The 23,857-nt window shown below is 44.5% G+C and overlaps 2 protein-coding genes across 9 annotated transcripts in view; one reads left to right on the forward strand and one right to left on the reverse strand.

Moving 5' to 3' along the window:
* Nucleotides 1–6,059, reverse strand: part of RMP64 (ribonuclease MRP subunit p64) — a 42,335-nt gene extending 36,276 nt beyond the window's left edge. Inside the window, exons 1-3 of one of the 4 annotated variants that reach the window (XM_085862457.1) lie at nt 5,919–6,059; nt 1,380–1,482; nt 1,054–1,205 (exon numbers count right to left, since the gene is read on the reverse strand). In XM_085862457.1, coding sequence (XP_085718583.1) covers nt 1,054–1,205; nt 1,380–1,458 — 231 coding nt within the window. In that variant the 5' untranslated portion in view covers nt 1,459–1,482; nt 5,919–6,059. Of the gene's footprint in view, nt 1–963; nt 1,015–1,053; nt 1,206–1,379; nt 2,244–5,918 lie in introns of those variants that run through there. The other 3 variants (XM_085862451.1, XM_085862466.1, XM_085862477.1) reach the window with 3 other exon arrangements.
* Nucleotides 6,060–6,116: 57 nt separating this feature from the next.
* On the forward strand, nt 6,117–22,739 carry VTI1B (vesicle transport through interaction with t-SNAREs 1B). 5 transcript variants are annotated; one of them, XM_085862505.1, is made up of 7 exons: nt 6,117–6,260; nt 6,781–6,884; nt 7,360–7,418; nt 7,506–7,709; nt 16,277–16,450; nt 16,738–16,799; nt 22,281–22,739. In XM_085862505.1, coding segments are annotated over exons 1-7 (699 nt in total). In that variant the 5' UTR covers nt 6,117–6,258; the 3' UTR covers nt 22,375–22,739. The 5 variants fall into 5 exon arrangements, with proteins under 5 accessions (XP_085718631.1, XP_085718623.1, XP_085718638.1 ...); XM_085862497.1 differs by having other exon boundaries at nt 6,160–6,584; XM_085862512.1 differs by having other exon boundaries at nt 6,160–6,530.
* Nucleotides 22,740–23,857: the final 1,118 nt, after the last annotated feature.

The following is a 23,857-nucleotide window of genomic DNA, read 5'->3' on the forward strand; positions in this document are numbered from 1 at the left end:
AGAATGATGTTTCCACCTCCATGCTTCACGGTTGGGATGGTGTTCTTGGGGTTGTACTCATCCTTCTTCTTCCTCCAAACACGGCGAGTGGAGTTTAAACCAAAAAGCTCTACTTTGGTCTCATCAGACCACATGACCTTCTCCCATTCCACCTCTGGATCATCCAGATGGTCATTGGCAAACTTCAGACGGGCCTGGATATGAGCTGGCTTGAGCAGAGGGACCTTGCGTGCGCTGCAGGATTTTAATTCATGACGGCGTCGTGTGTTACTTATGGTTTTCTTTGATACTGTGGTCCCAGCTCTCTTCAGGTCATTGACCAGGTCCTGCCGTGTAGTTCTGGGCTGATCCCTCACCTTTCTCATGATCATTGAGGATCCACGAGGTGAGATCTTGCATGGAGCCCCAGACCGAGGGAGATTGACTGTTATCTTGAACTTCTTACATTTTCTAATAATTGCGCCAACAGTTGTTGCCTTCTCACCAAGCTGCTTGCCTATTGTCCTGTAGCTCATCCCATGTGCAAGTCTACAATTTTGTCCCCGATGTCCTGAGACAGCTCTCTGGTCTTGCCCATTGTGGAGAGGTTGGAGTCTGATTGATTGAGTGTGGACAGCTGTATTTTATGCAGATAACGAGTTCAAACAGGTGCAGTTAATACAGGTAATGAGTGGAGAATAGGAGGGCTTCTTTAAGACAAAACTAACAGGTCTGTGAGAGCCAGAATTCTTTCTGGTTGGGAGGTGATCAAATACTTATTTCATGCAATAAAATGCAAATTAATTACTTTAAAATCATACAATGCGATATTCAGGATTTTTGTTTTAGATTCCATCTTTCACAGTTGAAGTGTACCTATGATAAAAATTACAGACCTCTACGTGCTTTGTAAGTGGGAAAACCTGCAAAATCAGCAATGTATCAAATACTTGTTCTCCACACTGTATATATATATATACATACCTCTCTCTGAGTGTATGATAGCTTGTGGAAGAACATATCACGATTCGACTAGAGAGACAGAGACCACGAAATAGAGAGACAAGTAGCAACCTGCTTTGCCGCACGGTAAGGACGATGATGGCTCAGAGAGAGACGTCGGGAGAAGAGGACTCTTCGTAAGACTGTGACGTCTGAGCACAGAGTCTTGCAGCTCAACACCAACACCACCCTCTCCAAGGGTTCACACAGAGCACCCAAGGCGGCTGCACACACACACACACACACACACACACACACACACACACACACACACACACACACACACACACACACACACACACACACACACACACACACACACACAATGACGACGTTTAGCGAGCAGACATCATTGTACTCACACTGGTGTTTGAATGCGTGCAAAAACCGAGACCTACCCTGCAGGTTACGGTCTTTTCTTACGATGCAGTGCTCCGCAGGAGGATCCACCACAGCCACGTTCCACGGTTCAACCATGGCAGCGAATGCTCAGTCTAAGAACTTCCAAAAGAACCAAAGTTAATGTGTCCGCCCTTCCTCGTCACCCACTTCTAATACCTCAAGCACATCTTCACCAAATCAACACAAGGTGAGGAACTTCCCAGGTACAAAACGGACGTAATAACTGCATCGAATAAGCAATCCACGTGGAGCACGTGCCGCAAACGTCGCGAGCGCACCACGGTGGCTGTCATGGGGGTCCACGTGGATCGCCGCCGTCTGCGAGCGAACAAAATTGCTGTTATTGTGAATTTTAATTTCAGTTGTGAAGGGAAACGGTGAAATGTATACGTCGCGTTGCAATAAATTTAAATCAACAATAAATGTCGTAAGCATAAAACAACACACGGAAGTAGAAATAGATAATACAGAAGGCCTTTTTAAACGCGCAACGGCAGCTCCAGGGAAAGGGCTTGCGGTATGGGAGGAGCGAATGTACGGTGGCCGTAGGGATTTTAAAATGCCTTCAAGTGGCCGTAGACTTCCATGGGAAGTTGAAGGCGACAAAATACGTTTTTTTTTTTTGAAACCATTTGTTTGCTGCGGTCGCAGATTTGTGACGAATTTTCTTCGTCGAATTCGAACGAATTTTCTTTTTTTCAAATTTTGGTTGTTCGCCAAACTTGACACCCAAGTTGTGTTTTTTTTGCAAATACCGGTTGAAATTCACAGCCCTATGAAAAACAACAACAACAAATTAAGCAGTCAGGTAACCGTGAGGCCTTAAACAATGAAGCATGCAAAGGGTTAACCAAACGAGGTGAAAACGCGATTCGATATGTCAACAAATCAGAAATGATAAGGAGGTTCCAAGTAACACAACATACATACATAAATATATACATACATACACATATATATACATACATATACACATACATATACACATACATACATAAATACATAAATACATACATACATATATACATAAACACATACATACACATATACATAAATACATACATACACATATACATACAAATACATACATACATATACACAAATACATACATACATACATATACATACATAAATACATAAATACATACATACATACATACATATACATACATAAATACATACATACACATATACATACATATACACAAATACATACATACATACATATACATACATACACATATATACATAAATACATACATACACATATACATACATACATACATACACATACAAATATACATACGTACATAGATACATGCATATACATTCATACATACACACACACAAATACATTCATACACACACACATATACATACACACACACACACACACACACACATACACATACATACACATACATACTGTTGTGGATTTCCGCCCGCCCAGCGTGCGGGCGACCACCTTTAGCTCAATTGCGGCCGCGGGCGCCCACCGAACGAGAAATCTAGTCGCAGCTTTCGGATCAACGCCAAAACCCAGCTCCAGTGTTGTTAACCACACCATAAACCAGCCAACTCTTCTTCATGCAAAAACTCCAGAAAAGGAAGATAGAACTGGGCTCGTAAGCCTTTAATGTTCCTCGGAGCTGGGATGACCGAAGGAGCTCCGCGAGGCCGTGTTTGAAATCACTTTGCCGCTGTCGAGGATGCCATCGTGTTCGTTTGTGGAGATGTTGTTTGTTGGGGATGTTGTTGTTGGTGAAAAGATGGCGGCGCCGTGGAGATGCTGGTGAGGAGATGTTGGCGGTTGTGGCGAATGTGGTGAGGAGATGTTTCTTTAAAATAAAGATAGAAAAGAATAACACTACCTCAAGATTCACAGCCCGGCAAACAAATAATACCCGTTATACATCGGTGGAGAAATCTAATCTGGACACACACTTATTGACACAACTGATCTTCGGGGAACCTGAATGGAGTTCTGTGAATTTCCACAACCGTAACAAAATACACATACTGAAGTGAATGCGAGGGAAAAACCTTCGGAGTGTAAGGCTTTATTTCACTTGATTGAAGCCGATTCTACAGACACATAAAGGAATACATGTGCAGCAAGGAATACATGTGCAGCAAGGAATACATGTGCAGCAAGGAATACATGTGCAGCAAGGAATACATGTGCAGTCGATCACCGCAAAATAAATCAGCAATTAGCCAGCGTAAGCACGGAGTCCGGTATACTCTCAATTCTCACCATTCAACGAGCACCAAGTGAACCACCGCCGTGAATGACAATGCCCCTGGGACAATCCCACCAACCGCGCGGAATCACGGTTTTATCTGACTGTGCGACACTTGATCGCGCGTCACATCCTTTAATTCATCACACATACATATATACATACATATATACATACATACATATATACAAACATACATACATACACACAAATACACACATGTTTAAGCACATAAAATCATGTCATATTTGAGTACATTTCCTATTTCAGGTTTAATACAAATATTTTAACATCAAAACATGCCCTCCCTCACATTCCACAAGCCCCTCCCTCACGTTCCACATGCTGCTCCCTCACGTTCCACACGCCCCTCCCTCACATTCCACAAGCCCCTCCCTCACGTTCCACACGCCCCTCCCTCACGTTCCACACGCCCCTCCCTCACGTTCCACACGCCCCTCCCCCACATTCCACACGCCCCTCCCCCACATTCCACATGCCCCTCCCTCACGTTCCACACGCCCCTCCCTCACGTTCCACACGCCCCTCCCTCACGTTCCACACGCCCCTCCCTCACGTTCCACACGCCCCTCCCCTTTCTCTGATCATCTTCATCGCAATCTCTCAACATCCGGCAATTCAACATCAACAACGTCTTTGGAAAGAATATCACATCTCAGAAAGAACACAACAATTTCTCAAAGTATTATTGACTTTTTTCGTTTCCACTTGTCACCTGTGACGTCACATTTACTGCAAATAGCATCCCCACAATAAGGAGCAGTGTTGATTGGTTTATGGAAACCGAGTGATGATAAATGGTGATGAATGTGATATGATGATCTTGGAAAATCTTGATAATAAAACTGAGAAATGTTCGTTCATCATTGGCATTATTGTATCCCATTTCATTCATTTTTAGCTCGCCTGTTCGAAGAACAGAGATCTATAGCGATACCCCCGGCGTCAGCGTCAGCGTGAAAATGTTAAAGTTTTTGGTGCAAGTTATTTCCTTTCTAATGTTTTTTTTATCTTCCACACTATTTTTTACTGATTACAAAATAAAATACATATATTGCTTTAAAATTATTTGGATCACACTTCACTGCAATGCTTTATAAAAAATATTATTAGACTAGTCTTTTATCCAGAGTTGGTGTCAAAGCCACCCAATACTCGCCTGTTTATACATTTATCGTTTTTAAAAGACTAGTCTCATAATATATTTTTATAAAGCATTGCAGTGAAGTCTGATCCAAATAATTTTAAAGCAATATATGTATATGTATTTTGTAATCAGAAAAAAATAGTGTGGTAGATAAAATCATGAGAAAGGAAATAACTTGCACCAAAAACTTTAACATTTTCACGCTCACGCCGGGGGTATCGCTATAGCTCTCTGTTCTTCGAACAGGCGAGCATCGGGTGGCTTTGACACCAACTCTCTCTTTTTAGATCCTCGTGGAGGATCTCCAAGTCTTACTCACGTTGTTGTTCTTCATCTTCTTCTTGCGGACTTTTTTGTTTCACAGCCTACAGTTTTCATCGAAACTTCCTGAAACTTGGCGTATATATGTAAAAATTCCCTGCGCAGACAGTAACCATCTCCGATTTTGAACAATCCTCCTAGAAAAAAAAGTTATGACGTCAAAATATCTCCGCTAATGGAAATCGCCTAAAAAATGATCTCCGAAACTAGGCAAGCTTTTTGAATTCTGTTTGCGGGAATCGAACAGGGCATTAGCAGAGATGAACTACCGCACTTATGATACATCACTATGACGTCATGTCATTTTTATGACGTCATTCCTATTTATTGACGTTTTTTGTTTCACAACCCAGAGTTTTCATCGGATCTTTGTGAAACTTGCCATGTATATGCAGAAAGCCCACGCGCAGGCAGTAACCATCTCAGATTTTGGAAATTCTTCCTAGAAAAAAAAAGTTGACGTCATAATATCGCCGCTAATGGAAATCACCTTTTCCATTATCTCCAAACTAGGCAAGCTGTTTGAATTTTGTTTGTGGGAAACAAGCCGGGAATTAGCACGGATAATTTATCGCAAACCTGATACATCACAAAGACGACATATTCGTTTTTATGACGTCATCAATAAGAGGACGAGGATCTTAGCTCATTTGTGCTTGTTGAAATTGTTCGTACTTTCCATCGAAGACACGGGTTTTAACGAAACGAAGACGGCTCCGCGGGTTTAAAGAAAGAGTACGCGTCAAACCCGCAAAATACGGGTCACTTGCCGTGTAAGCAGAGAACAAAACATATGGAATTACCTGTGAGAAATTGAAAACGCGCTACGGCGGCCGTGAAGTTTAAAGGAAAATCATAACCGAAGACGTATGGATCAAAAAGTTGTTGTGATGGTTGTCTGAAAAATAAAACGCGCTACGGTGGCCATCTGGGTTCATAACGCGCTACGGTGGCCGGCTGGGTTCAAAATGTGACTACGGTGGCCGTCTGGATTCATAACGCGCTACGGTGGCCATCTGGGTTCATAACGCGCTACGGTGGCCATCTGGATTCATAATGCGCTACGGTGGCCATCTGGATTCATAACGCGCTACGTTGGCCGGCTGGGTTCATAACGCGCTACGGTGGCCGGCTGGGTTCAAAATGTGACTACGGTGGCCGTCTGAAAACTAAAATGCTTTATACTTGTCGTATCCGCTTGAACTGACATATTTCCGGGACCAATCCGCAAGTTTGTAGAATAAATTTAGAAGTGGTCAATTCATTATTGGCCTGTACAATGTCAATAGCTTGATTCGAGGGTAATTGCTGCTGCTGAGCGGTGTGGCGTTAAAACAGCTCGGTTTATTTTTGAGTGTTTTGTAATTTTTTTAAATTTTTTTTTGGCGAAGCACTTCAGAACTTCGTTGTGAAAAGTTAGTGCGCGGATCGGCGTTTTGTTGCCGGGTGTTTGGGTCGTTGCTTGAAATGTGAGCACTTTTGACATGAGGATCGGTGCTGTAGCTTCAGTGTTGTGTATTTCGTGCTCGGTTGGGTGTTTGGGTTTTGTTCGGGAAGATGTTTCCGTGTGTCACCGGTAGCACACAAGTGGAGACCTTGTATGAACCATAGATGTGACCCTGAGACGTTTGCCTTGCCATGCTGTGACTCATTGTGTGCCCAAAGGGACATGTCCTCTGAAAGGCTGGAGGCCCTGCAAGATGAATATGCGAGTTTGTACGAGACCATGAAAAGCAAGCTGGAGAATCAGCTTCCCCATCATCATGGTGGTAGGTTGCGGATGATCACCTCGAGGTGAACCTCAAGGTCCTGCTGATGCCTGGTGTTGGCTTAATGGTTAGGGTGGTGGGCTTGGGATCCCAGGATCCTGAGTTCAAATCCCACTCTGCTGTTAAATTAATACCAGGTGGGGTAGACTCTGCCTGTCATCCTTCTGAGGTCGGCAAAATGAGTGCCAGCTTGCTGGTGTCGGAGTGGCGACCCGTCTAGGATTGTGCCCAATAGTCAAGGAGACTGCTTCGGCAGCACCAACTCTCTGCACAGAGTATGATCCCAATGGATGGATGGATGGATGGTCCTGCTGCATTTGGCTTGTACCATCTTATACCATGCTTTATTCACCTTCAGACATACTCCGGGCAGGACACCCTGTTAAGAACTCGGTTCACTCTCTTAACATGAATGATACCATTGTGGTACCCCCTACGAGAGGTACAAAATTGTTCACATGAAGCTGCTTTACAGAGGAGAAGAAGAGGCTGATCAGGGATGTTGAACGCAGCACAGAGGAAGCCAATCTTTTGGTGAGTGTGACATGATTGACTGGATGGGGCAATTGGCAAGGAGTTTGTGTCTCCTTCTTACCACGGATGGTGTTTATCTACTTCCAGCTTCAGGAGATGGAGGAGGAGCTGAAAATGGCTCCACCCACATACCGTGGACAGACTCTGTCACGACTGCGTGGCTACCGTAAGGAGTTGGATGCTGTGCAGAGGGCCACACAGCTTGCCGGTCAACTGGGCTACAGCACCCGGAAAGACCTACTCGGTCCACCTGAGCCGTGGGGTGCAGCTGCTGGTGCTGACAGAGATGTGGTAGGCTTGGGACATGTGCACATTCATCTGGTGGCATCGTTGGTCTTGTGGAAAGTTATTCTTGTCTCCTGTGATCGTACATTGAGGGAAGGGTCCGCCGATTGTTGCTTTATAATATTGTTGCGGGCCCGGGTATCGGTAGCGAGCACTACCGCTCTGGGAAGCAGGAGAGTCGGCTCCACCGAACACAACGGAATTGAGTTCATGACTCTCGGATAAGTCTGAAAGGCACGGGTCCCTTATAGGACCATGAATTGCCAATAATTTGACCGCGTGGGGTAGGGTCAATTGCCAAACTTCAATATACCTAATTACCCACGCGGCAAAGCTACTGGGGAATTCATGCCCTCGACAGACCTCGAGCGGAACGAGCAGTTACCGTGCCCGAACCGTGTGTAACCCGAGCGGAGGTTACCAAGACCTGTCGGTCCAAATGAACAATTTACTGCCTTGCTATTTCTCAACACACACCGTGCCAAGCCAATGAAAGAAACACAGAAACAAGCTGGAACATTTAACAAAAGGGACATCTATTTATAATAATAATAATAATCGGGGAGGGGAGCATGCAAGAAGGCAGAGTTAACCGAATAAAAGGAATGCAGGTACTGTATGTACAAGGCACTTAAACAATTCTACTTACAGGATGGTGCCACACACACACACACACACACACACACACACACACACACACACACACACACACACACACACACACACACACACACACACACACACACACACACACACACACACACACACACACAGGAATGGACCTCATGGGTCTATCTCGGTCAAGCCGGGCTGGGTTACCTGTCCGCTTCGTGTGGCCACACCAACTCCGAGACCACCGCGGTGGGACCCGAACCCACGCCTCCAAGTCCATGGCCCACGAACGAGGCCGCTCAACCACGATCACCACTGTCTCAGATCGCTCCAGCCACGAGCACACCGTCTGCAGAACGCTCCAGCCACAAGCACACCATCTGCATAACGCTCCAGCCACGAGCACACCATCTGCAGAACGCTCCAGCCACGAGCACACCGTCTGCAGAACGCTCCAGCCACGAGCACACCGTCTGCAGAATGCTCCAGCCACGAGCACACCGTCTGCAGAACGCTCCAGCCACGAGCACACCGTCTGCAGAACGCTCCAGCCACGAGCACACCGTCTGCAGAACGCTCCAGCCACGAGCACACCGTCGGCAGAACGCTCCAGCCACGAGCACACCGTCTGCAGAATGCTCTTCCAGACCACCACACTCTCCTCTTGAGGAGGGAGGAGCTTCTTCTCCCCGCCACTCGGCTCCTGATTGGACGGTGGGTTGTCAGGCGACTCGTGGCGGCCTCCCGATTGGCCGGGCCGAACACTCCATCTGGCTAAGGCGGAGCCAGCCTGAGGTGATAGCTTCTCTGATTGGGCAAGGGGTGGTTTAGTGGGAGGGGAAACAACCACCCTCCCACCGTGCGTGTCTGAGAACCCAAACGGAACAGCCAGGGGAGCACCGCATTCTCCACCTCACCCCTGTACGTGACACGATGCACGTGGGCAATGGTGTTGTTATTGTTGTAGTTGTTGATGTAAAAACCTAGCTAAAAAAATAACCCGTAGCACACATGTAATTCCCATTAGACAGAAGGGATGAATTCTAACTGAACACATACTTATAGACATAACTAACTTTGGGACCTGAATGTTGAGTGCGCATGGTTTCCAGATTCGTAACAATATTACTACCCTGTGCGCAAAGCACAAAGCAAAGTAAAGCAATTTGTTCACTCTGTCAGTCTGTCATCGAGGAGTGACTTAATTAGTCTTGACCGAATGGAATGTGAGACCATTGCAACATGTCTGTCTGTCCGTCTGTCTGTCCGTGTCCACGTCTATATGTATATATTTTTTCGCTTAAAAAATGTTTTTCTCTGCAACCGCTTGTCCGATCGATGCAAAGCTTTAAACATTGGAGGGACTCCCCATGGAGAATATTTTGTTGCAAACTCTGACTTCATCGGCCACATGGTGTGGCATCCATCGTTGATTTAAAGGAAAAGATTTGGACATCGATTTCTCCGAAACTGCTCAGCAAAAAAATTTGAAACTTGGAATATGTTATCAACTCCCCATGGGGTATATAGGGTAAAAACAATGACTCCATCGGTGAAGTATTCCAGCCATAATTGCTTGAATTGAAATTCTTCTCCAAAAAATAATCTGAAACTTCTTATATCTGATCTATGACCTGATGTCAGTGAAGAATTAAATTTATGACCTTCATAACCCATGCCAATAAACTATGTGACAGAAGAGGGTGCTTGGATGATGTGACAAAAGCTCAGTGCGTCGAATGATTCAGAGACGAGATCTGACATGCAAGTTCAGCGTAATTTCCGTACAAGGTATGGAAGGAATCCGCCATCACGGACTCGTATCAGAGAGTGGTACAAGGGGTTTAAGGAGACTGGAAGTTGTCAGAAACAAAAAAGTACCGGTCGACCGAGCACAAGTGCAGCAGACGTTGAACGAGTACGTGAATCATTTCAACAAAGTCCCAGAAAATGAATTTGACGTGCATCCAGAGAACTGGGATGACCAACCACCACTGTACACAGGATTTTGCAGAAAAGGCTGAAACTTTATGCCAATAAGGTGCAGATCCTGCAGGAACTCAAACCAAATGATGGACCCAAACTTATTCCTTGGAAATGCTCACTCACATAGAGTGAAGAAGATTACCTGATAAAGTTCATGTTCACAGACTAAGCTTGCTTTCATGTATCGGAGGTGGTCAACCAGCACAATGTGAGGTTCTGGGGCTCTGAAACCCCCCACATGGTCATTAATCATGCACGTGACAGTCCAAAGGTCAATGTGTGGTATGGTCTTCTCTACGACCGCTTGGTGGGTCCGTTTTTCTTTGTGGAGGACATAGTGACCTCAACAATTTACATGAACATGTTGGAAGGATTTGCCCGTTGGAAGACCTCCAACCTGATATTAATTTTCAACAGGATGGTGCTCCCCCCCCCCCCCCCCATTGGGCCTTAGTCATTCAAGCCATTCTGAATGAAAAATTTCCAGGTCGCTGGAGACAGACCAACCACCTGGCCCCCATGATCACCAGAAATAACCCCACCTTGATTTTTTTTTCCTGTGTGGGTTTGTCAAAGATGTTGTCTACAACACCAAGGTGGCAAACCTGCAGGATCTTCATTCTCGGATCACAGCTGCATGCGCACTGGTGGACGCAAACATGTCGAGCAAGAAGTCGTGTCCCGCCTTGATGTCCTGTGTGTGACAAACTGAGCTCACATTGAAGTGTACTGATAGTGTTCACAAATATTTATGAGTTTCTGTATCATATAAACCAAAGGGTATTGTATCATTTGTGGTTCTAAATATATTGTGACGGTTCTCGGAACCGTATTCATACAACATACAGTTGTCCCGAGTCGGTTATTCCATTAATATATACTTGTAGTTAGATCACGCAGTTGAGATCACGCGTGTAGTCACGCGGTTGAGTTATTGACGTCCACGGTCGGTTAAGCGACCCACCACATCACGGAATTATCCGTGAGTGAAGGCCTACAATTCCGGGGAGTTTGGTGAGAATTGACGTAGCTTTCCCCCAACTAGTGGTTTTCTCACCTGACCCCGCCGGCCTGCAACAATATTAACAACCAAAGTTGTCTGGCTCTTTTTGGAACACGCTGTATTTCACAGGTTAAAACCATTATTGATGTAACTCGTGACGAACAGTTTGGAACTTGGTAGGAGGCAGGCCCACTTTTAATGGCGTTGATTAAAGAGTGATGAATAAAGTAAGATTTTTCGCAGCTGGTGGAAGACATTGGTTACCGGATGAGATGGACTTCAAAAGGGTGTCATTAAGTGGGCTGTCAGAGCAACACCGGTATCGTGAGTTGGATACACAAGGACAGGGCGAAATTAGTGTCCAATTATAAGGCACACTCGCTAAAATGGATTTTTATAGTAAACAGCACTTTTGGACAACCCAATTTTATTAAATGAATTCGACTTATTAAAAACAACAAACCCATGTTCTATTCACTTTTTTTATTGTCAAAACCTGTTGAGCTATTGTGAACAAATCAAGTACGAAAACTTTGGTCCTGCTTCTGCATTTGGCTTGGCTTGTTACATGTACACATTTCCTTCTGAACGGATTGCACATGTAGCTTGGAGCTCAGGTTCAAATCAAATATACTAAATGTGTTTGTCCATTGTCGAACAAATTGGGTTACCCGATCAAGATCGGGTTACTTAGACTAGTAAAACATCAAGAAAATTGTTCTTCTATAGCCCCAAGCAGTTTTTTTCGAACAGGCCTGTAGCATGGAGACAGCCAATCCATCTCCCCAGAGTGACCCCGAGATTCCCCACATTCAAGATTGTGTACCCTGGCCCTCGTGTAGTCAGAGAGAGGAGCACGAGATGACAGAAACTGATTGGGCTGATCGGCACTCTGACCGTGGCTTTGCTGCCCTAACTAATTTGGGCAGCCGGAAAGGTTTGGCGCTGACGTGGGGGGGGGGGTACAACCACTGTGAAAAGGCATCTCCAACAGTTGCTCAAGAAGATTGTTGTTTTCGGCAGTATCAAAAAATTTACTTACAGTGCAACATGCATGTGTAATGCAGATAGCAAAAATATAACTATATTTATTTTATACGAGCAGATACAACCTGTTGCTTCACTGATGGGGACAATCGAGTGGGGAGGGAGAGAGAGGAGGAAGAAGGGGGAGAGGAGAGCGAGAAAAGGGGGAGGTGGGGAGAGCAACAGATGGTTGGAGGTGGTGTTGGCAAAGAGAATGATGTGTTATGCTTGATGACCGAACACAAAAAAAGCAAAAAACCCCGTCAGAACAGCTGTACACACAACGGAGTTTGTAAAGTAATCCGCTGGCACATCTGCAAACTTTGATATTCCAGTTCCAGAGAATTTGTGGGAACATGAACCAAAAGCAATCACAGAAGACAGAATTACCTCTCACACATGACCTAATGATCCCGTGGAGTTTGAACATCGAAAACAAAGCATTGCGACCAGATATCACACTTAGGTGCAAAAAAGAGAGAAGAAGGCATTGCTCATTGAGTTGCTAATAGCAGTGATTTTGGACTAAAGATGCAGAAATCAGGAAAATGACCAAATACCAAGACCTCAAGCTTGAAGTGAAAATATCCAGGAAGTTGAAGAATGCCAAAGTTGTACCAGTGATAGCTGGAGCTACGGGAATGATGATAAGGAACCTCACAGAGATATTAAAAATAATCCCTGGGAATATTACTATAAACAAACTACATTTGGAAGCTGTCCGGGGCTCAGTGGCGATTCTGAAGAGAGCCCTCAGCAAAAAAACTTTGAAAACAGAAAACTTCACAGCTTGAATAATGAATCGTGACCCCGCTTACCGAAAAGAAGGTGGAAACTTGGAGCCCACACTTGGAAGACTCCATTCCACATTCTGAAACCCCATATGCGGGTGCGCGCGCGTACACACACACACACACACACACACACACACACACACACACACACACACACACACACACACACACACACACACACACACACACACACACACACACACACACACACACACTTCTTTGAAAGAGTAATTCAAGTGGGAAATTAGCAAAATTCAATTGAAAAATATATCAAGGCACAGAACACAAAATGTCGATCTATGCTTTCTACTTCCATAGCTTGATCATGGCAAACACTTAGTCGGATGGACCTTATTGTTTTTGTATATGTATCAATGTCGAAGTGAGTGGTGGATTATATTAGGAGATCACACAAAAAGGTAAACCAAAACGATTTGACAAAATATTAATGAAAAAATAAAATTAAATATTGCACATCTAAAAAATGTAAAAATAAAATTGCACATTTCAGCGGATGAGACACCTCCTAAGGCATCCACCGCACGGCACCGCAGGGCCCAACACAAGCGGAAACGAACGTCGAATCGATGCTGGATTGAAAGCACGGGTACTTTTACCAAAATGAACAACCAAGCAGCTTGGAGAGTTCTCACCAAGTTGCTTAAGCACTCAAGCAAGCACTGCAACAAAACGGTTGATAAACGGCTTTCTTGGAACGCAATTAGCAATCACCGAACTGTCATATTAAACATATACCTCCCGGAGACGCCCAAAATGTCACATATGTCCTAATTGGACAAATAACCACTTCTTCTGATTTAAAGCTCTTCACCTCAAATGATGAGAAATTGGTAGAACAGAACAGAACAGAAAGTAATAAAACGGTTCTCTGAGGACATTCAAATGGATCTTGGATGAGATAAGTGTGCCATCAACCTTGAAACAATTATACATCGGTTAGAAAACGAAGCATCATCCAAATACCTCGGAGTAGTAGAGGGCCACCAAATATGTCGCAAACAAATGCATAAAATAACCCCCAAAGAATACCTACGTAAAACGTATCTCTCCCCAAGAAACAAAATCAAAGCCACAAACCAACTCACAGTACCATTGTTTCGATACAGCTGTGGAATAATAAACTCGCCCCAATCGGAAATCGATGTTCGACATTAAAACAAGAAAACTCCTTACCATCCACAAAATGTTCCACAAAAATCAGTGCATTCCGAGAATGTAGCTGCCGAGACGAGAGGGAGGGAGTAGCCTGATGGAACTCAACCAGGTGCACAGAGCAATGAGTGTTGGACTCGATGAGTATGTGAAATGCTCAACAGACTATCGGATTCAATTTGAAAACAAACATAAACATGCCAAACCTGAAAAAGTGTCCTGAACTCACCTTGCAAAGAATTTCCAAAAACAGGTGTGAATAGAAGATACCATGCAGGAAAATGAAATGGCAACAAATACAGCCCCAACAATTGGAAAAAAGACAAAAGAAGTATATAAAAAGAAATAACAAATATACACTAACAACTGGAAGAATGACAAAAGAGCAGGAAAATACAAAAAATAATTGGACCGAGTTGGGATAGACAAAGAAGGTTCATTGGAATGGCTTTGAATAGGTCAGTTCAACTGGAACAGAGAATGAATCATAAATGCCCAAGATCAAGGAAACTACAACAATGGATTTAAAAAGATGGTGGGACTGAGCCAGATGGACAACTGCAGGTGCTGAAGACAGAAACAGAAAGTACTAGTCACCTGCTTTCAGGATGAAAAAAACTATCAGAATAACTTCATACACAACAGCACAACAAAGTATGCAAAATGATTCATTGGCATATCTGCAAAGATTTCAACATCCCAGTTCCAGAAAAATTATGGAAACATGAACTAAGGGCAATCGTTAAAAATGAGGACGTCATGTTCACGTACGATTCGATGATCCCATCAAGTGTGAACAAAGAAAACGAGGCCTTGTGACTGGACATCATTCTCAGGAACAAAAAGGAAAATACAGCATTGCTGATTAAGATATCAGTACCCAGCAATTTTGGCTTAAATAATGCAGAATTCAAGAAAATGACCAAATACTAGGACCACAAAAATGAGATCAAGAGATCTTGGAAACTGAAGAGCGTCAAAATTGTACCAGTGATAATTGGAGCAACAGGAATAATAAAGAATAAGCTCACTGAAATTTTGAAAACCATCCCCGGGAATATTACCACAAACAAACGACAATTGGAGGCAATCCGGGGTTCCGTGACGATCCTGAAGAGAGACCTCTGAACAAAACTATGAGAACAGCAAAAGTTGAACAGCTTGGTCCATGAACTGTGATCCCTTCCCGAAGCAAAAGTGAATACTGAAAAAACACACACACACACACACACACACACACACACACACACACACACACACACACACACACACACACACACACACACACACACACACACACACACACACACACACCGCATTTCTGTGTTGTGTTTGATGTTGTTGCAGCCTGGGGTCGGGGCGATGGGATCATTAGGTCGTACATGAGAGGTACTTCCATGTTTTCAGTGCATGCTTTTGGGTCATGTTCCTAGGAATTTTCTGGAACTGGGATATCAAAGTTTTTGCAGATGTGCCAGTGGTTAACATTACCAATTCAGTTGTGTCGTTGTGTGGACAGCTGTTCTGACACGAGATTTTTTTTTTAATTTGTGTTTAAAATAACGATTGTGTAAGTTACAATGTTACAGGTTCATTACAAAGTATCCACGTGGGACATCATAGGCAAACGAGACTATCACCAAATGGATATTGCAGGCCTATCCATACAAGGTGAAACCGATTGTTTCTTTTATTTTGCGGCAATGCCAAAATATGGTGTTATATTGCACTTGTGTGCCTTTAACATAAGGGGTTGCCATTCAATTTCATCAATGTTTTTTTTTTGTTTGTTTGGTGAGGGTGGAGAGGGGTTTATATAAAGCAAGTCCTGTTCAATGAAATTTCAATACTTGCAGTGTATGAAACGTATTGAGCCCCATGATAACAACATTACTGGACATAAGAATGAAGACTTGCAGGCAGAGCTGAAAGAGCTGCACCACTTATGTCAGTTTGTGATGATTGCGATGATGTTTCAGTCATCAGTATCAGCTCAACGGACCCAACTCCTTCAAGGCACTGAGCATTTGGGTCGTACCTCCGAGAGCCTGGCAAGGTCACATCGCATTGCGTTGGAGACTGAGAACATCGGCCATGACATCATCGATGAACTGGGCACTCAGCATGACCAGTTGGATCGTACACATGGAAGGGTATGCATATTCTTCCTACATCTTTCATGATGGCTTGCCTTTAAACTGTGACCAACTCTATTAAACTTTCATAACGCAGCAAAACAATTTCCTGGAAAATGTTGTTCAAGGAAATATTTCCGTTATTAATAACGTCATTTATTATTTGTTTCATTTTATTGGCCAAGTTGTGATCCTTTTACTTTATGGGGATTGATTATGGTGATTGACTGCACCTTGTATGGGAAGGATTTTTCAGTATTTTAGGGCTTGGAAGTGTATAGTGTTTTCTGTGTACACCTCCACAGCTGGTTGACACTGGGGAAAACCTATCGAAGAGCAGAAAGATTTTGAAAAACATGTCTCGAAGGTAATTGTGTGTGTGTGTGTGTGTGTGTTCACCAATGAATTCCTTCACCAGGAATTCAACATTGGAGGTCATTATAGTGGGGCAACTTAGCTAAATATAGCATAACAATTGTGCATTTTGTGAGGAAAGCACCAAATTTGGCACACTAGTAGCCTATCATATTATGAACAGATTTGGATATTGGGCCATCTCAAATTCAGCCGCTGATTGTGGCAGCCATTTTCCACTACCATCAAAAAATTTTGAGATGGCCCAATATCCAAATCTGTTCATAATATGATAGGCTACTAGTGTGCCAAATTTGGTGCTTTCCTCACAAAATGCACAATTGTTATGCTAAGCTGCCCCACTATTAGGACCACCAAGCTTGCACAATGGTTGCCAACCTATAGTTGTTTATCCAAGTGATATCCTTTTTAAATGCTGAACGTCCAGTGAGAAAGCAGCACGTACCATTTTTGAAGTGTTTGGTGTGACTTGGAAAGGGATTAGCTGACCTCCCAGATTCAGAGTGGACACGAGTCTGGTTGATGTCATTGTGATTTCAGCATATAGTGAAATGAGAGCGAGAGATGAACCTTCAGAGTTTAGGCTTTATTCCATTTGATTGGAGCCGCTTCTGTGGGCACACCGGGGAATACAGGTTCAGCTAGGAGTACATAAGCAGTAACGTATACATGTGCAGTTAATCATTGCAGACAATCCGCGTAAGCACGGAGTTTGATATAATCTCCATTCTCACCAGTCAATGAGCACCTTCAGTTAACGAGCATCAAGTGAACAGCCGATGTCAATAGCAATGCCCCGGGGACAATCACTCGTGCCGCAGAGACCTCCCCTTATACGCGAGACGCACAACATGTGATCCCGCGTCATGTCCCTCAATTCACGACCATTCACCACATTCTCCTCACCTTTAAAATGTAACTAGGGGCCCATCTTACACACCATGATTGCTTTAGCACTATAGGAGTATACATTTCAAGCAACGCGGACTAATAGATCTACAGAAGCATACATGCCAAGCAGTGATTATTTTGAGTTGTCGGAGCATGGAAATGAGCATCGATATATGATATAATGGGCATATAGGAGCATGAGCAGCGAGAATGCCGATAATCCCCTTTACAGATTGAGTCGTCGAGGGGGCCTTATTCGTCGACCTCTCCGGGAGTAAACGGCAGTTTCACTTGAGGGAGACTCCCCGATCCTCTTGGTGAGCCTCGACTTGTGCCGGGGATGACTCGATCGCTCTCGGGTGGAACGCGGCAGCCCCGTCGCCTGGCGGAGTTCCTAGGGGGGAAATGTCAGAAGGAGGAGTGCCAGAAGGTGGTGTACCGGCGGGAGGAGTACCTGAGGGAGCCAGATGGCGAACCGACACAGTGGTCTCCCTGCCATCCGGGAGCCTGACATGAGCATACTCTGGATTAGTGTCAATGAGTTCGACCCCCTCCACCAGCGGTTCATACTTGCTTTGTCGTACCGGGCGTTTCATGAACACTGTACCGGGTTGGGTCAGCCAGTTGGGCACCGTTTGACCGTCAACATAACGTCGTTGGTGAGTAAACATACGTTCGTGAGGAGTGGCATTTGTGGACGTGCAGAGCAAAGAGCGTATGGAATTCAGAGCGTCGGGAAGAGTAACCTCCCATCGCTCGGGGCCCAGTCCTCTCGATTTCAGCGCCAGAGTTACGGCTTTCCAAATAACTCCATTATACCGTTCCACCTGCCCGTTTCCCTGTGGGTTGTAACCCGTCGTTCGACTAGTTGCTATGCCGTGCTCTAATAGGAATTGTTTTAGCCCGGCCGACATGAAACACGGCCCTCTGTCTGAATGTATGTACGAAGGTCTCCCAAACATAGCGAAGAGGTCAGAGAGACATTTTACGACAGTGCCCGAGGTCATATCCGAGCACGGAAATGCGAAAGGGAACCTTGAATATTCATCAACAACGGTGAATATGTATCTGTTGTCTGTTTCGGTCGGCAGGGGCCCTTTGAAGTCGATGTTTAGTCTCTCGAAGGGGGAAGTGGCCTTGATCAGTCTGCCAGATGCCGCGCCATAGAATCTGGGTTTTAGTTCAGCACAAACAGGGCATGAAGCATTCATTTGTTTAATATCTTCAACAGAATAGGGAAGATTTTGTCTGCGTACGAAATGTGCCATCCTGGTTACCCCTGGGTGGCACAGAGACACATGGAGGTCTTGCAAAGCCTGACTGATTGTTGCCGAACTGTAGACCCGGGAGAAGGTATCTGCAGCAGGGTTTTCCTTCCCGGGCCGGTAAACAATGTCGTATCTGTAGCAAGCTAGGTCTATCCGCCATCTCATAATTTTCCCGTTATTTTTCCCATCAAACATGAATGCCACGGATCGTTGGTCCGTAACGAGCGTGAAGTGGTTTCCCAGTAAATAATGTCTCCATTTCCGCAGCGCTTCAACGATGGCGTACGCTTCCTTCTCTATCACTGAGTGTCTCTGCTCGCTTCTAGAGAGAGTTCTCGAGAAGAACGCGACCGGCCGCCCAGACTGATTAAGTGTAGCAGCTATGGCATGATTTGAAGCGTCGGTCTCCACCACGAAGGGCACCGAGCTGTCGATCGATAAAACCACGGACTTACTGATATCATCCTTGAGATTGTGGAAAGCTCTTACAACAGCGGCATCTGGTGGAAAGTTTTTGCAATGCACTAGGGGATGTATTTTCTCGGAGTATTGCGAATCCATCTCGCATAGTAAGCGAACATCCCGATCACCCGGCGCATTGTCTGCAAGTCCTGAGGTGGTGGAAGCTCACGGAGCGGGCGCACCGCTCAGGATCAGGCTTAATTGTGCCGTCGGCTATTGTGTAGCCGAGAAGGTCAATTGACCTTGCCGAGAATACGCATTTCTCGTAGTTGAGAGTCAGATTATATTTTCTAGCAATGCTCAAGAATCTGTCCAGATTCCTATCATGTTCCCTCTGATCCCTACCGCACACTGTGACATTATCCACGTAAACAAAAGTGTCTTTGAGGTTTTCATCTGAGATGATGTCGTCCATAACCCGTTGGAAGCATGCTACTCCATTCGTGACACCGAATGGTATCCTTCTGAACTGGTAGAGGCGCCGCCCTGCCTGGAATGCGGTGTAAGGTTTGTCTTCCTCTCGGATGGGAATTTGATGATAGGCGCTTCGCAAGTCGATGGTACTGAATACCTTATAATTGGCCACGCGTTCCGACCATCTCATCTATGCGCGGCAGGGGGTAGGCGTCGAGTTGGGTGAAGCGATTGACCGTTTGGGAATAATCGACAACCATCCGTTTCTTATGGTTCTGACTGCTGGTTACTAACACCTGTGCGCGCCATGGCGAATCGCTCGGTTCTATAATTCCCTCCTCCAGTAATCGCTTGGTTTCCGAAGTGATGAAATTCATGTCAGCAGTGGTATATCGCCACGATTTGATCGCTATCGGTTTGCAGACCGGCGACAAGTTAGCGAACAGCTGGGGGGACGTCACCTCCGCGGTGGTCAACGCATTTAAAATTAGACGAGGCTTGCTTCCTCCAAAGGGTATTTCGACGCTCGTGTGCTGCTTGAGGACATTATGACCCAGAATTACGTCTGCGCACAAATCACGAAGCACCAGTACCTTTACATCCCGATGCGTGTACCCTTTACGTCCAATTCAACATTGCAGTACCTCGTACGCGGGATTGTAGTGAGGTGAGGGCCATGCATACCGTATTGTCAGTCGGGTGGATTACCCATTTCCTGCCCTTCACTAGCGAGCTGTTGACGAAACTTTCAGAGCTACCGGTATCAATCAGTGCCTCAGCCATATGCCCGTTAATTCGTATGTTGATGATAGCCTTGGATAGATTCCCCGGGGAGGCTGCAGTCAATTTATTTTGTGAGTAGAGAGCCGCAGAAGTGGGTTTATTTCTCCCAGAGTAGATTTACATACCCTGGCATAATGCCCTTTCTTGTCGCAATTCATGCATGTGGCATCTCTGGCGGGACATTTTTGACGAGGATGCCTTTGTACCCACAAAAGAAGCATTTACCAACCGGAGCAGTTGCTGAGGAGTTTGACGAGGTCTGGGTATCCGGCTCCTCGGGTGTTTCTCCATCCCCTATGTCTGGCTGTGTCTGTGCCAGTGGGGTTCCTGTTCTCCATCGTAGCAGCATTCATGAGTAGCATCGGTGTCCCAAATGACTCAGATTGCTGCTGAGCCGCATCCATCGCCGAGCCTGATCGACTACCTTGTCAAGAGTGGGTTGCGCTTTCTCTAGTAAGCGTTGCCGTATGTGGGCTGATCTGAGTCCTTGGATGAATGCCTCCCGTGTGGCTTCCTTTCGGTGTTCCTCGGCGCTTACCGCCCGGAAGCTGCCGTCTTTTTCCCAGCTGATTCAGAGCTTGCAGGAACTGGATCGATTGTCTCCCGGCTGCTTGCTTGCGTGTGTTGAGAAGATGTCGTATGTATACCTCGTTCTTGGGCTTCACGTAGTGCGCTTGCAGCACCTCGATCGCTGCTTCGTAAGTGTCGCACCCCGAGAAGAGCCTGTACACGCTGGGCGAGACATGATTCACGAGAGCGGCAAATTTGTCAGCTCCCTCCTCGATGATGGTCAGATAGTGTGAGAAGGAACAGAACCAATGTGACCATTTCATTTCTGCGTCAGTCGCGTTTGGGTCTGCGTCGAACCTCTCTGGTTTGTAGATCTTGTCCATCTTTGGTTGAGAGAGCCGAGAAAATTAAATGGAATAAATTGAAATGAGAGCGAGAGATGAACCTTCAGAGTTTAGGCTTTATTCCATTTGATTGGAGCCGCTTCTGTGGGCACACCGGGGAATATAGGTTCAGCTAGGAGTACATAAGCAGTAACGTATACATGTGCAGTTAATCATTGCAGACAATCCGCGTAAGCACGGAGTTTGATATAATCTCCATTCTCACCAGTCAATGAGCACCTTCAGTTAACGAGCATCAAGTGAACAGCCGATGTAAATGGCAATGCCCCGGGGACAATCACTCGTGCCGCAGAGACCTCCCCTTATACGCGAGACGCACAACATGTGATCCCGCGTCATGTCCCTCAATTCACGTCAATTCACCACATATAGCACTGTAATCGAATGTGCAAGACTTCTGCCAGTTTTCAGATTTTTTTGATTTCTTTTTGCCTCAAAAATTGTTGATTTTTAGAGTCAACTAACAGAGTCAACTAACAGTTTTTATTTTTGCAGTTATTTTTATTTTTTTTATTTTTTAATGTACAGTGGAATAAGTGATGTGGGGTGCTTTCAAGCAAACTACGACGCCTCTTTCTGTTTGAACCATTAAACAGTGTAATCGAGAAATAAAATGATCGGAATCGTCGGAAACCGTCGTTGCTGAAAGTTGGCAAGATTGCAGGGAAGTGCGGGCTAAAAATGTTTTGATTGCACATTTGTATCGCAATTGAGATAAATATATATGTTACAACCTTACAGGCTCGTTACGAACAAACTTCTCCTTTCCTGCATCATCATTCTGGAGCTTGCAATTCTTGGAGCAGTGGTTTACCTGAAGTTCTTCAAAAAGTAGGCTGGAGAAATGCAGGATCTTGACGACCTCTGTGGTCTTTGATATATATTTGGCTCTTTCTATTGATCAACGTGTGATTTGTGCAAAATATTTTCTTTTACCTTTGTGCGGACAAGCAAAGCACATGGAGACTTATTTACTCTGACCAAATGAAGAGGTTTCCTGCATTTGCACCTGCCTGATGCTTCAGGACATTCTCATGCATTGCATTTGTTTTGTACAGTATGAATTAGACTTGTAAAATTGATGAAGTGTAGATAATTATTGTTATCAGATCAATTCATAAAAGTAAAATCTGTTAATATGCATGTTATTATTAATTCTTAGTATCAATACATTGGAACAAATAAAGGGTAAAATTTTGAGGCTTCTCTTGTTTTGTTTTCCTATGAAATTGAAGAGTGAGGCAACAGAGAGGGGGGGGGGGGAAGGCAATGCACAAATAATCTGGTAGTGTGGCAGCAAGTGAGTAGTACAAGCATTTTAGCAGAAATATTTGGTCAACCTCCAACAAATTGCAACAAAAGCAAACTCAACAGATTTTGATTCCTGGATTTGTCCTCGGTGACAGAAAAAAAGTCCTGAAATCATGGAAATCCAATGTGGCCGCCACCCGGCTTCGGGGAAATTAGAAAATTGTAAAGATTGATATTTTAATATGTAAATATATGTTTTCCTACATTCTAATTGTTTCTAGTTATGGTCAGTATATTGATATACAAGAATAATTATAAAAAGTGAAATGTATTGAGGGTAAAATAAAAAATTACAGCTTTTTTGTCCCGAAAAATTTTTTTTTTTTACCTGATACTGATTTTGGCTCCTGGACAAAAAAAAGAAACGTTGAAGACACAAGATGAAATCAAGTCTATGGCAATACAATATAATTATGTAAATCATTGAAACATGACAAAATTCACAATTCCACTCGGGGCAATCACATCTGCCTGACGAAGGTTTCGAAATGAAAATGAAAATTCGCATTAAACTCAGAAACTACATCCATTATAAACTTACTATACATGTTGAGAAAAATCAAGCGTATTAAAGTTAGAACTCGACAATGTCATCATCATCCTCATCATTGTCACATGGAGTGTTTGTACAACCAGAGCCCCTGCAGTTTCCACAAGCTGGAGTGCACTCAATGTTGTGCTTCTTGCATGTGCATCTCATGGTGCTACATTCAGCCTGGCAGTTGCACCTAATGACACGTAACATCTTTTCAGGAGCTTGGAACTATGATGTCTGAAGTGGCACAAAACCCTCGTCACACTTCTGCCAACCCCAGTCTGTGGAAGAAGTATGCAAGCCTAACGTCTTGAAACGAATCAATGACCACCTTCAGAAGCATGCCGAGTCTGCAAAGATATCTTCTGGCGCTCTGGGTTCAGTATATGGACATGCTAGACATTCTACGCAAATACATCTGGGCAGAGCGCACTGGGAACTGGGCACTACATCTACAGGCCATCCAGGAAAT

Source organism: Eptatretus burgeri, chromosome 2 (assembly GCF_056783735.1).
Source record: "Eptatretus burgeri isolate ZD-2024b chromosome 2, Ebu_testis_v1, whole genome shotgun sequence".
Lineage (NCBI taxonomy): Eukaryota > Metazoa > Chordata > Myxini > Myxiniformes > Myxinidae > Eptatretus > Eptatretus burgeri.

Excerpts from the sequence above, each read along its gene's own strand:
- VTI1B (XM_085862490.1), top strand. The coding sequence starts at position 6,716 with ATGAACCATAGATGTGACCCTGAGACGTTTGCCTTGCCATGCTGTGAC. Across the intron at positions 6,885-7,359 it reads GCTTCCCCATCATCATGGTG|AGGAGAAGAAGAGGCTGATC; the intron begins GTAGGTTGCGGA and ends GCTGCTTTACAG. Across the intron at positions 16,451-16,737 it reads TGGATCGTACACATGGAAGG|CTGGTTGACACTGGGGAAAA; the intron begins GTATGCATATTC and ends ACACCTCCACAG.